Here is a 21559-nt window from a genome sequence, read left to right on the forward strand (position 1 = left end):
TAAATAAACTGAAATGAAAGTGACTTACAAAGTAGACACAATGTTATAGTTGTCATCAATTAGAGTAACACCTCTTTAATTATAAAATAATATAGCAAGTTTTTAAGTAAGTATTCAAAACATACTGATTTTGAAAACTTACTAAAGTGTTAAAGATTCTGAATGACCATTAAGTATGAATTATATGTAGGTCTACTACGTAAAATCTTGATTACATACAATAAAAGTTTGTCGTTGCAGAGTGACAAAATGTGAATGAGTTTAAGGGGAATAAATCCTTTGGCAAATGCCTGTATGCTACATAGATTACAGTATGGATGAAAGCATGTTCATATGGAGGGAATAACCCTGGCAGCTGCATTTTGAAGCCTTTTGAAAACATTCCACATGATTTCTTCTAATTAAAAAGGACACGGTATTACAGTTTACATAGCATAATTATTCCATATTTGCAAAGACCAAAATCAGTATTTGTCTGCTCATGTGTGTGTTTGTGTGTGGCCCCTAACTCGACCATGTGCTAACCCTGCACAGCTGCAGAGCCCCCTTGAGGGTTTGTCGCACGGGCAACAGAAGAAAAGCAGAACCCAGTGTGTGTTTGGGGGGAGTGTGCTGAACGCTTATTTCCATCCCACAGTACTCTGGCAAAGACGCCGCACACCTCTGCAGTTGGGTGTCTCTTGTGCTATTGCTCAATCTCTTTAGGCCTGTCAGTAAAGCTTTTCATCAGAGGATTCTCCAGGCAGTGAGGTTGGAAGGCTGATTGTGTACTTCACTGAGGGAAATGCTTTTCCTCACTGCGATAATGTATGCATGCAGGACATGGAGGACAACACAAGTTGGCTCTTCAGGAGGAATTACCATCAAGAGATCTGATTGCTTTCTTTATGGCAGATGTAAAAAGATAAAATACGTATCAAACCGTTTGTATTTCAGGGCTTCAGCTAAATGAAAACTCCTCTCGTTGTTATGTCTGTCAGTAGTATGTCTGGTCTATCTTACTATTAGGATTTCTGCAGTTTTTTTTTACTTCTTTGCTTTAACAGAAATGTTTTTAATTCACAAAAGAAATTTAAAGATCATAGGAATCTGAGTAAATGCAAAAAAAACGTATTTAAATCATATTTTAGGAGACAAAATTGATCCAAACCAATATACAAGATGAGTGTTTTCGACCACTGTGGATGACTTTTGACCTACTTTGAAGAGTGGTTTAATTTAATCTAGACTTAACTTTATTGAACTCAAATTGGAGGAATTTACCTCTGCATTTAACCCATCCCCTCAGGAAGCAGTGGGCTGCCATGGTGGGGCGCCCGGGGAGATTAAGGGACTTGCTCAGGGAGCTAGAGTGGCAGTCTGTGGGAGTGGGGCTTGAACTCAGAATTCCAAGCCCTATACCCTAACCACTAGGCCGCCACTCTTCATGGTATAGCAAAGCCTAACAACTCTACGCTTCTAGACTTTAACTAGGCCACTGCAAAACCTTATTTTATTCTCCTTTTGTAAAGCTATTCAGTGGAGACAGATATGCCAAGAACTTTGCAGGTCTGATACATCCATCTCAGGAAAGAAAAAGACCTGATGACTTTAAGAGAATCCTCTGTAGGCCGATGACATAATGCTTAGTTGTAAGTTGCAACCCATTACATCTGTTAAAGATAGGCTTTGTGTATGCACCTTGACACTGGGGACAAACTCTTTAAATAACACTGTATAACCTATACGTATTAAATAACAATCAGACATGACAACAGATTCTGATAGAAATTGTAATCTTACTCAGATCAGAGAAATTGCTTACAATGTACAGAAGGCAGCTTCTCACCTCCGGGCTCACCTCTCAGGAAGTGGCCCCAATTAACAGTTAAAGAGGCATTTTATACATCTCCAGTCTGCCACATCATCTTATTTTACATCATACACGTTAGCAGATGAGTAGACATCCATGGCTCCAGCCTTATCAAGATATTACACTTCGATCTTAGCTGAAGGACACCGCTCTCATTCCATTTCCAGATCTTTGCCACGTACAGAATGAAGATTATAACTGTAAATCCAGACAGAGAAACTGTCCTAATTAGATTAAAACATCCGTTCTGACACGCAACATGCAGCCAATACCAAGGTGTAATAAACTCACACATCTTCAATTATAATTATCCTAACACATCTATCATGATAATTGTAATTGATATGTGAAGATTTGGTTGGTTTAGAGCTGGATGACATGAAGATGGCACTGCTCTCCATCATAAAAGCAATCATCAGAGCCCCATCTCACATCAACAGTAGTTAAACTTCCCTACTTTGAATGTTTACAGCAGTTCTCATGTTTGCAAGATCTACCCTGGTGACCAGGCTTTCCAAAGTAAACATGGCCCAGCTTTCTGCTTGTGGACCCTTATATTTTCTACGGCCGTCGTTACAACCATAAGGACAAAAAACTGTTCTACATTATATTTTGCAGATATGCACAACACTGCAAAATATCGTCCTCCAAATACTTTCAATAGAACCTAAATGATTTCTTAACACTGCATACAAAATAAAGTACTGATACAAACAGGAATAGTAGGAAAGTTTAACTACTGTTGATGTAAGATTTCGTGGTAGTGTGTATAATTTATGGTGTGAAATACCACCACATTGATTAACATAGATGTAATGGGTTGTAACTTTCCACAAAGTATTAGGTCATACAGAAAATTCTCTTAAAGTCGTATATTTTTAGCTAATGTGAGGTAGATTTTTCTTTTGGGTTGGCAAGAATGCCGTTGCACCCAGAAGAACTCGTTCATGGGTCATTACAAAGGCTTTCAGATTAGTGATTCTTTCTAGACTGAAGCATGAAGTATTTTTTTTTTCTTGTATTCCTTAATTTCTTTAGATCAGGACGTGGCGTGTCAGTTTTTAATATATTCCATCCTACTTCAAGTTGTCAGATGAGTTATACTTTAGTGACATCTTGATTTTACAGTTCGGTCTGTAATAAGGCCTGCGTGTGGCTATGGAAATTAAATTCAGCTGTGAAAAAGTGTGGTTAATTACAGCTAATTCATAATTAAGGGCAGAAGGTGGTGGGGAGGGGGGTCTTTTTCTTTGTGGGGGGAAAAAAAAAAAAAAAGATGATTTTCCTATTTATTTGGGTCAGTTACATTGAAATCTTAAAGTGAAACAATTGGGTATAAGCAAAAAGAAAGCATGGGAGGCAATTCTTCTTTATAGACGTTCAAATTACGGAGAGTCCAGGTTGGAGGAGAAAAGCCGGGAACCAAAGGCTCTCAGGTTCTTCAAATATCCCTGTCAATCAAACACCGTTTCCTCTGAGTGCGTTTCTATCCGTCAAGGGTCATAGAAAGTGAGGATGAGACCCATCCCTCCTCCCCCTTCATCTCCTCTACCACCATCCCTCCCTCCTCTCCTGCTCCTTAGAGGTGTATCTCCACCTTGTGCATCACGTCTGGGCATGACCTGTTGCTAGGTAACCCTGGGTCACAGCTGCACACCATGGCAGACCTTTTTTTTTATTTATCAGTGAGTTATGTGGGAGACGGGGGCTGTAATTTATTAGTTTGGTATTGGGCAGCCAGCGCAAGTTTGGGATTGTAAAAAGAAGAGACGTCTATAGCTCATCAAAATGCTTATTCCAATCCGGAGGCCTCGGCCCGCTGAAGAGATTCACAACAGAGGAGATCACAGCATTATAAATTCATCTGCTTTTTACTAAGAAAATCAAGCATCCCCAACAACAAAGCCAATGGTAATGCACTTTCCATGCTGGTAATTGAACAGATGTGGTCAGTGCTCAGAGGACAGAGGAACAAGAACTCATCTCGGTGCAATATGTGACTGATTCATGTCCAAGGATGGAGTAGCTTCAGACAAATAGTGTTATCTAGCTTTGCGGGCAAGACTCAACCTCCTACGATGAATCTACAGCAAAACTTTTATCGGTCCAACAAAAATAAGCAATTTTCGAAGGAATTTTATAACCCTAAAATGAATTAACCAATAAAGATTAAGAACTTTAACATTTATTGGAAAGAAAATCTGCCTTAGGTTTTGAGAAACCTTTCATACCTATTTGGTCATTTCCAAGTTGCATACTTAGAAATATAGAAATCCTATTATTGATTTACTGGCGAGATCAAAAGTTGTTCTTTTTTTGTTTTTTCGGTGGGCTTTGGGGGGCAGAGCCTGGTTGCTCATCAAGCAAGATCATTCTTCTATCAGGAATCGACATCTAATAACCGTACCTTCCTTAAATGCAGCGACCATATTAAGACAGTGGAGGTCTCAGTTTATGTATCCTCTACCCAATCCAGACTCAAGACACCAAAGAACAGTTCATCATCTACTGGTTAAGATCCTTGGTCTAATGCTGCATTCAATGTTCCCTGAAAGTACAATTTATGAAGTTGAGGGTGACATAATCGCCGAGATAACAAGTTCCGGTTTTCCACTTATGGACTCTCTTATTCTCCATGGCTGCTGTTACCATCTACAAGACAAAAACACTCTTCTTCATGGTATTCTACCTATATACACAGCATTGAAACATATCTTCCTCTTAACTCTTACAATCAGTACCCGGGTGTCAGTCGAAGTTGGAAAGTTTAACCAGTATAAATGCTAGAAGCATACATCTTGGATGCAGAAGTTGGGTACCATCATTGCATAATCTAGACTTTCAGATACGTTCTGGTTGAAATTAACATCTTAGAAGAAGTAAATTTCAACCTCTGAGGAAATATTGTTTGGTTCACAATGAACTATGAACTGTTCCATTGGGTTCAAGTAAACCTTTAACTGGAACCATCCAGAACTTGGCTGTCACTACCCAAACCGTCCCAGAAACACAATCCGTTCTGCGCATGCGCCATCAGCTCATTTGTCGCATCCAGATATACATCTGGGTCAACCTTTTTATTTGGTTGAAGAGACCTAAATTACATTTTTCCCTCCCCAAAAACAGTGAATGTACTAAAATATAATGTGTTAAATGTTAATGTATTTCCTGGGAAAATAAATGCCTTAAAATCCTATTTTACCTCTCATCTCTACCCGATCTGAACTGAAAATGGGATCCTACGCTACTTCCAGGAGCTAACTTTTTCGGCTTTGGATTTAAACAAAAATCTAGTCTTTTTGATTTTTATATTTTTCTTTCGTGCTAACATTATGGTATATACAGTAGTGCATAATTTAAAGAAAGAAACAGCTAAAATGCAGATAAACATGGTTTAATCATATTTTGCCGGACTGCTCTGAACATGTCAGACGTCAGAGAAGCTGTTTAACGGAGAAAATATAAAATGCATCAAAAATGTATCAGAAAAGTCATTTTTTTTAAGATTTGTATTAGCATTCTTTAGTGAATTAAGTATAGAAGTAAGTGACTTTAGTACCATAATTACATTTTTTATGGAAACATGGATATATATCTTCCTGTGCATGTGCAGGATGGATCGTACTTCCGGGATGGATCGGGTAGTGACATTGGCTTTTGCCCCAGTTTAGCTGACATCTTTCTACACCCAGCCATCCTATTAAAGATGAATGTTTTGGCTCAAGTCTACTAAGATATGTATAATATCAAATGTAAAATTTTATATAAAATTTTACCTGGCCATAGAGATTAGAAAGCAAATTGACCAGTCGATGGAAACAGTTGATCCCAGGTTTAGTGGAAAAACATCATCAATGCTGTGAATGAAATCCTAGACTTTCTGTCCTTTTATCATTTTATCCTATCACAAGATGCTAAGATACTTAAACCCTCTTACTTTTAAAAAAGACAAACACAAGCTGTGCAGTGGAACGCTTTAGTAAGTAGAACTGCTGCTGCAGGATGAGAGAGGAATAAAGCAGTACCTTTCCATCCTTGTTTACAATTTAGCTTATTTACCTTTACTTTAACACTTTACTGCCTGAATTGGTTAACAATTGCATCTAAAAGATAATGATTTTTACATCAAGCAGATCTAAACCAAGGTTTCTTTTGAAAATAATCCATCATCATAGTATTAATCAAACAGCATTGAACTATATTTAATGTTAAGAGTGTTTTAATCAACGCTTTTACTGCCTAAAGGTGTTAATTTTAATCACTGATGTATTGAGTAAAACATAATATAAGTGGTTCATCAACAGATTTCTATGGAAGAGGATTAGGGTCACTGAAAAAAAAAAAAACTAAACTGATTTTTTAATTTTATTTCAGTATATTATGGGAAAAAAGTCAGAATTCTGACTTTTTTCTCTGAATTCTGACTTTTTTTCTCCGAATTCTGACTTTTTTTATTGTCAGAATTCAGTCAGAATTCTGAGATTAAAGTCTGAATTCTGACTTTTTTCCCATAATATACTGAAATAAAATAAAAAAAATCAGTTAACTTTTTTTTTTTTTTCAGTGGCCCTAATCCTCTTCCGTAGATTTTCTTAACAGCTTTTAAAGAAGTAAATAAATGCCCCCCTTATAAACTGTTATTCTTTTATTTTATTAAATCCATAGTTGATACATCAATATTGTTTAAAATTGAGCAAAGTAAAAAATTTACTGCATCATCATTATTAAACATAAATTTTATTTAGTGAAGCCTCATCTTGATAAGCTCAATGCAACATATTATATAATTTTTAAGGGATATATTGAAATCAGTGATGCAGATTTTGCTTCCATGTGAATAAATAAAGTAAATAATGAAAGTTAATGTTTTATACCAGTAAAAGGGTTGTTGAATCTTTTTATTGTTAATCATTGCATCCGAAAAAGTGCTTAGTAAATCTGTGGGCAGACTGCTACCATCTGAGAGTTTGACAGTTTTTGCAACACTTTGGTGCGATATTAATTCGCGGTGCATCTGTTGCTCTAAGCTCACCCCTCATCTCTATCTTAGCCTGGCCAAAGCTCACCGTAGCATCCCTCAAAGCTTTTGTTAAATTCCCCCTTCTTAATGTGCGTGTGATGAATATTCTTCAGATGATTCCTCCGGGCCAAAGCTGATCAAAACAAATGCACCTGCACTTTTTTTCTCCCCCCTCCTTGCTACTGAAACTCCCCCAGGATGGGTAAAAATTGACTCCCTGGCTTCCTCCACGAGGCAATTATGTGCCATCTGTTCCCATCCTGGTTGTTCCAGCTCGTTTTGTTTCTGCGATTGTTGGTCTAATATTATAGGCCTGAAAGTGTTAGAGAGGACGTGCAGGGCTGGGGGGTGGAAGGGTGGTGGGGGATACAGAAATGAGGAGTGGCATGAGGAGGAATTAATCGAATCTAACAGCCGAACCAGATCTTCCCCTCTGAAAGGAGATAGTCCCACTAGAATGAGGACCATTACCATATTCATCACCTAATATTGCCTTTTTTATGCAAAGTGGAAGAGAAGATCTCAATATGAATTTCTTTACAGTCTTTCTAATCCCTCATATGAAAGAAGGCCATTTTTAATTGTTTGTGTGCAACAAGTCCACTTAGTATCTGATTTATTGTGTTGCTCGTTTTTATTTGTAAGTGGTAATAAAACCCCATTATCCCCCTGTCATATTGGGCACAGGTAAATATATGTATACGCATATGTATGTGGTTGTTATACTGCCATGATGAATTCCATTATTGTTTTGTTACAGTAACTATTGGGGCCATTACTCTCTGCCACACAGACAGGCTGGGAGCAGCATGTAGATTTAATTGCAGTGATGTTGCAGGCGAGGCGAGCAGCTGGATCGGAGACTTTTAACAGTGATATCAATAACGGAGCGCCACCTCAGGCCCGTATGATTTTCCATCTCTCCTGACAGAGCGGAAGATGGAAATAATCAGTCACGGCACCCAGCAAGACAGCCTGTAGGACCCCGTGTGACATCCAGCAACAGAGATGCTCTGGACCCATCTGTGACCAGGGGGCAGAGCTCTCTGCGTCTGTCTATCCGTGTGTGTGTGTGTGTGTGTGTGTGTGTGTGTGACAGAGGAGGTTGGATAGAGCTGGATCACCCACAAAGATAACACATTTGCCATATTGGAGTCAAAATGTATTTTTAGCAACTTCAGAATATCTTCCTCCCCCCAAAATATAATGTTCTTTAAACAGCAAGAGTAAATCAGGTTGGAGTGTACGTGTTTTCAGCCCTTTTACACTAATACCCTTTAATAATCTCTGCATGAATTCGAAACAGAACCCATTATTGGACATCTTATAGTGTCAAGCACAGTGGTGGCAGAATCATGCTACTGGAATACTTCTCAAAGGCAGGGAATCTGGTTGGAGTTGATTGTAGATCAGCTGCTTTATGTTTTTTGGGGGGGGATTTATGTACCAGACTAAAACAAAAGTAGTAAATAAATATAAAACAGCAGGGGAGTTGTTAGAGGTTTTAAATGATTTTCATTAAGGATTAATAAGGTATTAGTTAAAATGTTTAAATCCATTGTTTTTACCAAATTTTTAATTCTAGAAAACTTCAGGTTTTCACAACAACCTTCAAGTCCCGTGTTAATTCACAAGTGTATGTAATATAAAGCTATTTGTAAATATATATATATATATTTATTAATAAACAAATCAGTGAACAGCAATTTTAAGTACTGAGCACAAAGAAAATAACTTATTTTTCTTTCCTAGATTTCCAAATAAAAGAAAATCTGGTAGAGAAACAGAATTAGAATATAATAATTAATCTGACACAATTTTGCCCCACTGGATGTTTATGATAGATTTTACTGTATGGCTGTATATTGATGAATGGGTTGATGATTTTTATTAAAAACAATAAAACTTAACCTTAGGAGTTCAGATGTTTGCTGCTTTGTATTTGCTGCCATCTAGTGGTAAAATGAAGATATGTACTACTGGCTTCTCATACTGTTTTTTTTCCCAACAGTATAACTCTTGTGGTTATATTTTTACCATTGGCTATTCTTCATACTCCCCTGATCTGAATCCCATCGACATTTTTAGCGTAGATGACATCAGATGTTATCCAAAGCAAATCGATTATAGGCGCCCAACTCCAAAGAACTCAGAGTCCTAAGAACAACACTGTAAATCTAATAGATGTGATGATTTTCTTGAGGTAAAAACAATATATGTTCTTAGTAAATTGACTTTCAATATTGTATCTCAGCCTAAAAGCTTATTGCAGACAGTGACTATCACTAAACCAGACCACCATGAGTGATGCTAATGATGTTACTGGACAGTCAGCTTGACCTCATTATCATTAAATATTTGAATATTCAAAGGGACGGCAACAGAAGGCAGCAGTCTGTATTAAACCACACTTTTTCTCAGCTGACTATAAAGACTATTATTTTTTTTTTTTTTTTTTTTATTGTGACCAGTGTAAAAATGTCTGGAAAAATAAAAGGCAAAAATAAAATAAAACAGCTGATGACAGATTTTTATTATATCCGCATTTCAACACAGATAATTTAAGATGCACTTTGATGCATTGAGGTCATAAAACTGTCAGTAGAAATGAAATGGCCGTATATGAACCAGTTGGTAAATACATTTTGATAGAGGACACTTGTTGCACTATTTTATACGCCATATATTGTTAAAAATGATTAAGAATATAGAATAAAAGCACATCAAACTTGCCACTTGTGTGCATAGTATTGGACAAAGTCACCTTCACAACATCCACTGAAGCTGTGTGCAAACGTCAAAATTCAGTATTTGATGATTAATCCTTGATCTAAAAACATTTAGGAATCAGGAATAACTTTCAGTGCAGCTGGTGAGGTGCAGAACAGCTCGGCGTGTTTGTGCCATTTCTAAAGCAGCCTTGTTGATACAGGTATGGCATTGAGACCTAGTTCTGAACATCAGTGGGGCACTTCAAGGCAAAATGTTTCTGAAAAATACCGACAAACAGAATGAGTGAGGGGTAGCCAGTTCCTGCAATAAAACCCAAAGTCTGTTAAATCAGAGACATAATTACTAACTAGATTCACAGCAGTGGTATGGTACTGAAATGTTGATAAAGCAGTAGATATTAGGACTGGATTTTAGACTATACAGGGATGTAAAGGTCAAATGAAAACGTTGTCAGTCTCTTATCTTACTATATCCATTAAAATTTAACGTGGATGTCATTTTGCAAACTGTTTTTTGTTGTGGTCATTTTTTGTTTTTCTACCTTATTAGCTGCTTTTTTCCACTGAGGAGCTAGGACTATATCGACATGTTCAAGCATGCCTCATTGTATTTATGAGATGATAAGAAGAGTTACTCCTTATCAAGTGTTTTTTCTTATTTTAACTTTTTATTTATTTATTTTTTGTTTTGTTTGGGGTGTTTAAAATTTGAGATTATCATCAAAATCCTGTATACGTTCACTCCTGCCATAGAGGGAGGGTGGAAGGGCGAGATGGGGTTGTCTCCGTGGGAAGGAGGAGGGAAGACGAACGGCTGAATGCAGCGCAGAGCAGAGAGAGGAGAGAAGGACGTAGACCATACTCTGAACACAGGTATGCCCACATCATTTTACTTACATTACAAATGAATCTCAGGGCTGCATATTCAAGTTTTAATTTAAAATCCTGTATATAATAAAACATGAGATGAAGGTGATACATATGATGAGATGTATTTGATATATTTTCTTCTTTTATCTAACCTACATTGATCTGAATTAACATTTCTACAACTTTATTTTTCCCGAACTATGAATAATTTTTTTGTAACTCACAGTCAATACTTTTATTGTTGAGTTTTGCCCAGTCGGAAACCTCCTGCACATTCTGAATAACCTCCTAAATTATGAATGGTTTACATTTTCCATTCGCTGCAGCTAAGCTAAGGTCACCTGGTAGCTAAGCTTCTCATGTAACACTATAGTTGACCCAACTTTAACAACCCTGAGGGGTGATGGGGATTATTGTTTTTACGTTAAAGTTAGCTGCAGTTTTTATTACTCTGACCAATATGTTTATCTTTACTTTATATTACATATTTCATACTTTTCCTAAAATAAGTAGAAGTTCACAGGTTTTCAATGGTCTCTTTGTGTGTGAGCATGTGAAGGTAAACTGACACCTGCCTTTTTTATCTTTGAAAAAGCCTCTTGTTCTTTGTCAGGCTGTTAAAAGACCCACATCCATGGTGATGATGTACAAAAGTATTAATATCCTTGAATCTTTTTCCATATTTTGTCAAGTTTCTTCTACAAATAAGTATTTTCTTGAGATTTTAGTGACACACAGCAGTGGAAAAATTAATTAGAAGGACAAAATAGGATTTAGGAGAGTTTGCTGTGCACTGGGTAACAATTCCTTTCAGAATTTAACTTTCTTGGGCAATTTAATTTTGACATAAATAAGGTCCAAAGGTTTGAAAATCGTATGGAATCTAAACAGTGACCAGAGGTGTCAAAAATAATGATGTTTTTTACTAAAGCAGAAGTAGAAATCCTACTGTTCAAAAAACCTTTTTAGAAGTTAAAGTATCAACTTAAATCTTTTTACTCAACTAAAAGTGTAAAAGTACCTTTTTAAAACTATTTAAAGTATAAAAGTTAAAATTAATGCAAGAAAATATGTTAAGGACAGTTTGACTGCACTACCCTATTGAAGGAAACCTTTTCTACAATTCTGGATCATAAGTTCCCTACTCTTAATTTTCTTGGCTTAATATCTAATAGTAACAATACACAATAGTAATAGTAACAATAGTGCCAAATTTAACTTCATCATCTTAAAAGGCTATTTATTTTGGAATGTAACAACAAGTTGGTGCAGCATCACAAAAAAAACCTAACAAATAGAAGTAGAGTTCTCTAAAAACTAATTTGTCCAGGAAAATTAGGCCTAGTCAAAGTTTAGACCCCAAAATTTTGGAACCTCAGTTTTTTCACTTATTGTTCTAGACTGTCTTGTGGCTGTAATATGATAAAAATTTGAAAAAAGAATGAGGATGATTAATATTTCTTAGATATTTGAACTCACAAGTAAAGTCTTAAAACATTTTTCATGCATTTCTGGCCTTAAATCCATGCTAAATGTTAATTGGGAACAAATTTATAATGTTGTAGTGATCAGTAGGTGGTCTGAGTATGTTAGTTTACGTCCTAGAAAAAAGAACACTGGCAACCTGAGACCACTTTAGAGTCCCTGTGAGAAACCAGATCTGGTCCACATGAAGTCACAGTGAAAGCAAACTCTTGTCCCAGTTTTAAAACTGGCTACACGTCCATTCGGCATATATATAAACAGGCTGGCCAGCTAGAATACCTGAAGGCTTGAGAAACTAGTGTACAATACAACAAAAGGATGTCTGTGATGGCGGAGAATAAAGTTATAGTCTGGCTCATTAGCTACAAATGATAGATATTAAGTTTTAAACCCAGTCTTTTTTAAAGCAAATATAACATATTTTAATAGCTGGCAATGGTTTGCAGGTAGAGTATATAAACAATTGTCACATAAGTCTGGCTAAAAGGACCTTGAAACAATTCTAATAGAACAAAACTGCAAATGTTTAAAGGAATATAGAAAAATACAGTTGGAATATCTGCAGAAAAGCTAAAATGGGAAAAGTTCAGCCAATGCTCCAGAGTGATCAAAGTAGACCTATAGGTAGATTTAAGTAAAAAATTATGAATTGCTTATGTATGCAAATCCATTTGCAAAAAGGTCCCATAAAGTCCCATTGTTGGGGGAAAAACAACCCAAAAAAAACATCATGGACTGAAATGAGGATCACAGAGAGTTTGTCAACCAAGGTCCAAACACCTACTTCGATTTCAAACACACCAAGAATTATTGGCGAAGGTTTCAGTGTACGGGGTTGTTTCCCCTTGTATGGGGACGGCTTGTTGATGGCACATCAAGGATCTAAGATCAGTATGAACGGATCAAACGTTTTGCAGATGGGATTTTACCCTTTGCTAAAAACGAATTCCCCTTAAAATGTGTCTCAAAACAAGATGTCCTCATACATCAGTAATGATCTTCTTCCATTAATACCTACTCTACTTTTTTTAGCTCGTCCTAAAACTTAACCCTTTAAAGCCCGATCCAAGAATAAAACAAAACAGAAAATTACTTTTTTTTTGGTTTGAAGTCCTTATTTGGCCTTTTAACAAAATATGTAAAAAGAAAAAACAGAAATACATTTTTGATATTAATAATTTATTACTATGCCATAAGTCAAGATTATTTTTTGTGTAGTCTTCTGCCCTCTGTTATCAGGCATATCTGATTGTGTACAATAGGATTTTGAGCAAAGTTTTTACCATTAAATTATGCAAAAGGTGTCAGACGCAAAACATTTCAGAAACCGCATGTATCAAATATGATACATTTGGCATTACAGGGTTAGTTTTTACAGGAAGTATTATAATATAATTGAAAACCACAGCAATGTGGTTGGGGTTGTCATAGCAAGGGCCCCACCATCTGTATGGGACACAAACGCAATGAAAGATGGATGGAAGACCGGCCCAACTGTATATGGCTTTCAGTCATTGTAAATGATGAGAGCCAGAGAAGGTGATTTTGTTGATTATTTGGGGGGGAAAAAATGCATGGACAATCTTTTTATGCCTCAATTTGATAAAGCTGGTCATACTTAAAAAGCATTTGTGTGCATGGACATAAAAAGCTGTTTGGAGGATTTTATGTTCTATCTTTAGAGGTATCTGAGGTATATTTATAAAACTCTGCTAATAGTAAAGATTGTACAAACTGCACTATTTCAGTTTGCTGCTTTTCTTTATCTCCACAGACAAAAAAGACACGTTGGCTTTTTCAAATCTACCAATCACCATGTTCACAAGGTCGCACTCTGAAAGAAGAGCCCTTCCTGGTTTCTCAGCCTTACTGACACTCAGCACCCCAAAAGAGAGAGATGTGACCTTCTCATCTCCCCTGTACTTTACCCCACGGGACTCCATCTTTACACCACAATCACCTACTTTATCTCCTCCATGGGTGAAAGAAGCACTGTCAACACTGGAGAAAGGCGAGGAAGAACTTCAGAGTCTAAGGGAGCGTCAGCAAACGGAAGTGGAGGAGGTAAACCGTGAATTGGACAATGCTGTATTTGAAGCTCAACGTGAGGAGCGACGCCTTCTTGAAAAGGTGGAGCAGGACTACAGGGAAACCCAGCGACATCTTAGTCAAGTGAAGAGGGAAAACGCTGCAGCTGTGAGAGTTGTGCAGTCACTTGTTGATCAGCAAATTAATAAAATTAGGCAGTTAAAAGAACAAATCCTTAGATGGGGTTTTAAAGCTGATGGATCAAACAGAAATCAGCTTCAAAGAGGCGTAGCAGAGGTCACTCAACCTTGGGAAATCTCTTTAACAATGAAAAGGGTCCATTTTGTATCCAGCCCCCATTATAAGAATTTACATTTTGGGGAGGTTGATATTCACGAACAAGGTATGACCTATAATATTGGGGTCTGTGGTGACCAGGGACACAAATGCGCCTTGCACTCTGGTGATGCAAAATTCTTAAACATAAATCCTCGTGAAATCCGAAAGGAACCCCAACATAACAGAGGTAGAGCAGTGGAAAACATCAAGGCAAACAGTGGAAACGTTCGTGTTGTTCGGAAACTGCATCTGTCAAGCCCTACAGAGAATGATGACGAGCAAAGGCTGATGAGGTCTTCCATCCAAAGACATCGCGTTGTATCAGAATCTTCACAAGATGAAGAGGTAGAATCTGTCTGTTCAGACACACAAGGGCAGGATCTTTTCCTTGCTATTCCGCTCGTCTCCAGTCAAGGAGAATCAGAGGGGGACGAATCTGATTCCAGACATAATGAAACAAAGAGACACAATACGGTGAAAGGTAAAAGAAAGCAAAAGGCCCTTGTTATGGTTTCATGTGATGAACCATCATGCCCTCTTGGAGAAAAAGAGGATAAAAGAAACAATGCAACATTTTCAAAGGCTAGGTGCAAGGGTTCAGTCTCAAGATACAGTCTTACAGACCTTTCTCCAAAACATCTTTCTCTTTCACAACAAAGCCTCTCAAAGAAGAACTCATTGGACAGTGGAAGCCTTTCATCCCCTGGTGACAGTGAAGATTCCTGCAGTACATTTATTGTAGATTCTCCACAAAATGAATCTCTTAAGCAAGACCACTGCTGCTCAACCTGCACCACTGAGCTTTCCAGTAGGGAAAGCCCTTTGGTTAACGATGACAAAAATGAGTGCAGAAAAATGAGAAGAGTCAGTAGAATGCATCTAACCTCAGAACCTTCAACATTTAAACAAGGCCATGAAAACTTTCCAGAATCAAATAAGAGCATCATCAGCCCTAAAAGGCAATCGAGATCTCAAACTCTGCTTACACCTGGTTTAACTGTCAACCGTGTCAGCAGATCTCTGTCCATGTCAGCAATCGATGGTGACAAAATAAATCAAAACAAACAATCGCTGCCTTGCAACAATAAGACAGGCAACACTGACATGTGTTTTAAAGAATTTGATAAAGGGACTAATTCAGCTGTTTTTGGCACAGCTTATCTGGTCAAACAGTTCGGTAAACAAGGATCAGGCCGAACTGACTTCAACCTGCCAAGTGGTGTTCATGCAACTGCTAGAGGGCAACTGTTTGTGGTGGATTGCGGTAATGCCCGAATCCAAGTGACGGATCTCCAAAAGAACATTGTGCAGCAAGTCTCCCCTTCGGGATCAGAAAGGTCTTCACGCATATGTAACTATTTTGATGTGGCTGTAAATTCAAAGGGCCTCATCGCCTTGACCTGTGCTGCTGAACGAGCATTGTTAGTTTTCAGTCGTCATGGACGCCTTCTACAAACATTTGGTGGCACCATGACTGGTTCAACAAATGAAGACCTGGATGCTCCAAGAGGGGTCACCGTTACATGTCAAGATGAATTCATTGTCGCAGACATCAAGCGCGGCACCTTGACTGCCTTAAAGTTGGATCCAAAAACTGGGGCTAGGTTAGAACGTACAGTTGTAACCGGGTATCACAGACCCTACTTGGTTGCAGCCTGTCTCACTACCCGGCTAATAGCAGTTTCAGAAAGAGGCAATGAAACTGGCCGCGTCCCATGCATTCGCGTCCTGGAACCTGGCTGGAACACCATCAGAATCCTTGGGGTGTGTTCAGGCCTTGGACCGGTCCTGACCTGCCCCTGGGGCCTTTGTATCGACAGTGATGGTGATGTCTTGGTGGCAGACTGGGGAAAGGAACACCACCGTGTTCTCATCTACCCATCAAAGGGTGTTGGATGGCCTCTTGTATCCGAAAACCTTAACAGCCCACGAGGGCTGGCACTCCTCCCTGATGGCCATATGGTTGTCTCAGACAGCATGAACCACTGCGTCAAGATTTATCGCTACAAATAAATCACAGAGGGCATATATTTGAAGACAAATATCCTAAGAGGTGTTAATAGTAAAACCTGTGGCTTTGGGATTTCTTTACTATTTGGTACTTCTGCAGTTGTGGATGTCTTGCATTTATTTTTTCCAGAAGGAATGAAAATGTGTAATCTTTCAGAGAAAGTGTTCCAATATTCCTTAAACAGGGTTTTTACCTCTATTGTTAGTTGTAGACTTCAAGAATTTTATTTTTAATCCCATCGTAGTCTACACCTGGATATATCATCTAAATACATTAAAGGAAATGTAGCCAGATAACTCTGATTATAAGATTAAATCATATCCATGATTGAGAGGTTAATCATTGTTAGAGGCTAGTCTCTCAATTTTATTAGACTCAACTGGGCTAAGGAATAAAGTTTGGCAGCTTTGACTTTGTGTCACACAAGGGTATCAGTCAGTCATGAGATAAGCTACTCTTCTACTGTTCTGTTTTTACAAAGTGGAGATTTTTCTCTTCTCTAACATATCTGACAGTAGGAATCTCTCAATACATGCAATAAAGTAGTTATAGATGTTTTTGTCAAAGTGTGGGTTTATTGTGGGCCACAGAAGGATGACATAGGAAAGCAGATTTTCAAGTACAAGGGTATGAAGTGAAAATTTGAAAAATGGACAACTTGACCACCAGCATTTGAATTTGAATAATGTCCTTAATGGTAAATATTTATGATTGAGCTCTAAACAATTATATAGAACTTATTATATAGACCAAAACTACTTACAGACAAACTGTTTTTGTTTACTACCATTATCTATGAATACAAGATGTTGATGTTTTCAGTGTATTTGCCTCGTGTTATAAAAATATAAACATTAAAATAGATTTAAGTCTCTATTTTGTTATTGCTTAGCACATCACAGAATGACATGAAAAGTTGGGTTCTCCATTTAAAAAAAGGGGTCCCTTATTTCTTTATTATTTCAGTTCAATAGATCTGGAAATTTCTAATCATATAAAACCTGAACAACCTGATTATGAGTTGAACCTATCACAATTTAAATGTTTAATTTAACAAATATGCAATATATTGTGAAGTAATTATGATAATCTGGCAAAGGAATGTCCTGAATCTTGACCTAACCATTATGAAAATGTCAAACTTACATTATGTAAATTAAATAAATAGCTTGTTTTCTTTGCAAGCTCCATGAAATTCAAGAATTTCAGCTTTTACAAAAACATGAACATTCAAAAACATGTAAATAAGCAGAAGTAAATCCTAACAAACGAAGGTAAAGGGCAGTAACAGCTAATTGTGCAACAACGAAACTTCTAGCTCTATCTGTGCAAACAGACACACTGTCAAGCTATGCAGGCTAAGAGTTTCCCAACTGGCCCATCTGCACACACATTTACGCACATGTCGGTATAAAAGCACAGGTTGAACTCTAGCTCAGCTACACTTCAGCCTTGTTCCAGTGTGAGACACCACATCAGCAGAGTAAACATGGAGCTTTTGGTGACCAGAAGTCTGTATCTGTGCGCTCTGTTTGCTCTCTCCTTGGCAGCACCGCTGTGAGTATTGATGGACATTTATGATAAATGTAAATTAATATTTGATGCCTTAAAAATGTGGCGCAGGTGTGGGACATTTCCAAACATTTACATTAAACTTTCTATCTAACGTTATGGTGCTTCTCTCACGAATTTCAAAGAATTAGTCTGAATTTTAGGGTAATCGATTGGTTACACAAGTTTTGTCTGTTGGTTCGCAAAGTTTAGCAGCTGGATCGATAAACAGGGCTCAGAAGGGCTCTCGTCATTGATCGATTGACCCCATAGCAGTTAGAAATTTTATTTAATCCTATATTGAAAAAACAACAAAATTGAGCAGATTTTTTTTTATCATCCACAGACAAGATGCTGCTGTTGAAGGTAAGTCCTAAAAGTCTTTGTAACTTCTGTAATCATATTATTTCAAATCAAGCTTCAATGTAGTTCTTTCTTTCAAGGCTGTGGAATTAGAAAAATGTTGCTTCTCTACCAATACACCTTTTTCTACTTACAAGTTTAATTCAATTAATAGTTACATCATTTGGGAGATTTAAAAGCCTTGATCAAAGAAAATATAGTATGTGTTAACCGTCTTAGTATTTCATCATCATTTATAGGAATGTGTCCATCAATCCATTTCTGTGTAGTCTGGTAATAACTGCGCTGTGGTTGTCCATATGACTGTCTCCTTGCTTGAACCCCAGTTGGCCTTGGCAGATGACCGCTCACACTGAGCCTGGTTCTGCTAGAGGTTTCTTCCTGTTAAAAGGGAGTTTTTCCTCTCCACTGTCGCTATAAGCATGCTTAGGGTGAGGGATTGCCTCGAATCAAGAGTCGATGCAATCATCTGGTTTTCCCTAGATAGAAAACTTTGAATCAATGACTGTATGATCTGGTGAACTGTAAAGTGCCTTGAGATGACATGTTGTGAAATGTCGCAATATAAATAAACTGAATTGAATTGACTCCAGAATAAATTGGGGCAGTTCACAGATGAGTGAAAAGTTGCTAAGAAAAGAATCAGCTCCTCCAGACCTTGGTTCTCGACCGGAAAAAGGTGGCTTGTCCCCTTCGGGTTGGTGGAGAGATCCTGCATACAGAGAAGGAATTCAAGTATTCCGAGAGAAGGCAAATCAACAGATGGATCATTGCGGGTGTCACCATAATGGGAATGCTGCATAGATTTGTTGTAGTAGAGAGCTGAGCCGAAAGGCAAAGATTTTGATTTACCATCGGTCTATGTTTCTACCCTCAGCTATGGAGGGTCCTGACTAAAAGAATGAGATGGATACAGTACAAGCGGTTGAAAGGAGCATTCTCCGCAGAGGCTCAGAATTCAGCCCCTTGAGGTGGCTCCGACATCTTTTTCTGATATAGGTGTTCTAGGAGGTTCCCACCGAGAAGAGACCTAGGGGACGACCTGGAATTGTGGCTGCATCTTCCAAGGACCCGGTCTACCTGGACTGGGTCCTTTGAAGTTCTTGAAATTAAGGAGACCAGAAGTGTTTTGCCTGTGAATTCAAACAGGTCTACCCTTCGATAACTTTCTGCAGACTTTCTCCAGAGCCTATGTCTCTCACCAAGACTGACCCAAAAACCCGGTCCTATATAAGAGGAAAAGGATGAATATGAGTATTATCTTGACAACTGAACAAACTGACCTCAGAGTGATGTGCAGCTGTGCACCCTGGTGCAAATCTTGACCTTTCCTGCATGTCTTCCCCCTCTACCCTTTTTTTCTGTTGATCCACAAATAATTTTGTGGCCATTAGTTACACAGAATTCAACAAAGAAACTACAATTATTTTTCATACTTTTCTTCATCATGGATAGAAAAGCTGGAAAGATCTAATGGGAAATACATTCACGTTTTGTGGCTTGTAATAAATACCATTTGATCCTCTAGATGGAGGTTCCAGCCCTGCAGCTCCAGATCGATGTGCTGGTATTGAGTTTGATGCCATCACACCCGATGAAAAAGGAACCGCCCTCTTCTTTATAGGTGTGGTAAACTTGTAAACTCAATTAAGTACAACAACTGCTGTTTAATCTTGTTTTTCATCTTTAATTTATGTTCAAATATGTTGTCCTCAATTCTTGTCATCACAGGGGACCATCTGTGGACTGGCTTCACTGGTCCAGCTCAGCTCTCCAATCTGCACTTTAGGGGGCTGAGTGGTGCTGTTAACGCCGCTTTCCGCATGCACAACACTGAAAATCCAGATGACCACGATCACATCTACCTTTTCCAGGTATGGGACCTTCAATACATCTAGCTTTGACTTCAGAGTAGGGAAATTTTATATGCCATCTCACGATAAACTCAGTTACTTATTTGATTTTCAGAACGATAAAGTGTACAGTTATTTCAACCAAAATCTGGAGGAAGGGTATCCAAAACAAATACAAGAGGATTTTCCTGGAGTGCCCACTCACCTGGACGCTGCAGTGGAGTGTCCCAAGGGAGAGTGCGTGACTGATTCGGTTTTATTCTTTAAAGGTTTGTTGACCATGAAAGCTAAAGTTAACCTCCCACAAAAAACTGCTGATCGAATTAAATGGGACGTTTCCTCCTACAGGACATGATGTGCATGTGTATGATATTGCCACAAAGACCGTGAAAACCAAGACCTGGTCACACCTGCCCTCGTGCACGTCTGCCTTCCGCTGGCTTGAGCACTACTACTGTTTCCACGGACATAATTTCACCCGCTTCCATCCCATCTCAGGAGAGGTGACTGGTACTTACCCCAAGGATGCACGACATTACTTCATGAGCTGCCCCAACTTTGGTGGGTTCTTTCAGGAGAAAAGTTTAACATATTAATTGTTTTGTAAAAAATTAATAACTGCAAATTTTCTACAATATTTGTTTCCAACATTTCTTGATTTTTTTTTTTTACGGCAGGTCACGGAGGTGATCGTAAACCCCTAAAATGCAGTGACGTCAAGCTGGATGCAGCCACCACAGATGATGGAGGAAGGAAGTATTTCTTTACAGGTAACAGAAGAATCAGGGCTAGGCAATTAATTGCATCTGCACTACAATAGCAATTTGAAAAACAAAAATGGACATTTTTTTTAATCGCAGACTCCCTCAGTTTTAGTCGCATAAAATGTATCAAGAGTAAGACACTGAGGCTACGTTCACACTTTGCTGCAGAGTGAACGTAGTGACCCAAATCCGATTTTTTTTGGCCATATGCGGCCTGGATCTGATCTTTTCATGACTGTCTGAACAACACGGATCCGATTTTTTCCAATCTGACCCAGGCCACTTTGCTATGGTCCTGAATCCGATACGAATCTGATCTTTTCAAATGCGACCTGTGTCTGAACGGCCAAGTCGCATTCATCCGACCTGAACGCCATTAATACCCGACAAAGGTCACTATTCTGGGTCTTTCTATGAAGAAGCTGCAAGAAAAACAACAACTATGGCAGACGATGATGCGGAGATTAGTAATTATGTTTAACCATCTTGAAAAGATTGTTTTTTTCGGTTGGGAAAGATTGTTAGATGCGCTCCGGCACTACCATCCATGTTTACTTCCGTAAACACAGAGCACGCTGGCCTGTGATGTCATTGCATCCTCTACTGCGCATGTGGGACATTTGCATTGTATGACCGCAGTTCACACAGGAGCTCAATTACAAGTCGCATATATTTGGAAATGTGAACGGCA

General features: G+C 38.2%; 1 protein-coding gene across 2 annotated transcripts in view; it reads left to right on the top strand.

Moving 5' to 3' along the window:
- Positions 1-10376: 10376 nt before the first annotated feature.
- LOC107086808 (hemopexin-like) overlaps positions 10377-21559 on the top strand; it is a 13917-nt gene continuing 2734 nt past the window's right edge. The window contains exons 1-8 of one of the 2 annotated variants that reach the window (XM_015378019.1): positions 10377-10477; positions 13734-17894; positions 18235-18254; positions 19780-19875; positions 19983-20125; positions 20220-20373; positions 20453-20665; positions 20782-20874. In XM_015378019.1, the coding sequence (XP_015233505.1) occupies positions 17827-17894; positions 18235-18254; positions 19780-19875; positions 19983-20125; positions 20220-20373; positions 20453-20665; positions 20782-20874 (787 nt within the window). In that variant the 5' untranslated portion in view covers positions 10377-10477; positions 13734-17826. Of the gene's footprint in view, positions 10478-13733; positions 17895-18234; positions 18255-19779; positions 19876-19982; positions 20126-20219; positions 20374-20452; positions 20666-20781; positions 20875-21559 lie in introns of those variants that run through there. The other variant, XM_015378011.1, reaches the window with a different exon arrangement.

The sequence above is a fragment of the Cyprinodon variegatus genome, unplaced genomic scaffold (genome assembly GCF_000732505.1).
Source record: "Cyprinodon variegatus isolate N-32 unplaced genomic scaffold, C_variegatus-1.0 Scaffold9, whole genome shotgun sequence".
Classification (NCBI taxonomy): Eukaryota; Metazoa; Chordata; class Actinopteri; order Cyprinodontiformes; family Cyprinodontidae; genus Cyprinodon; species Cyprinodon variegatus.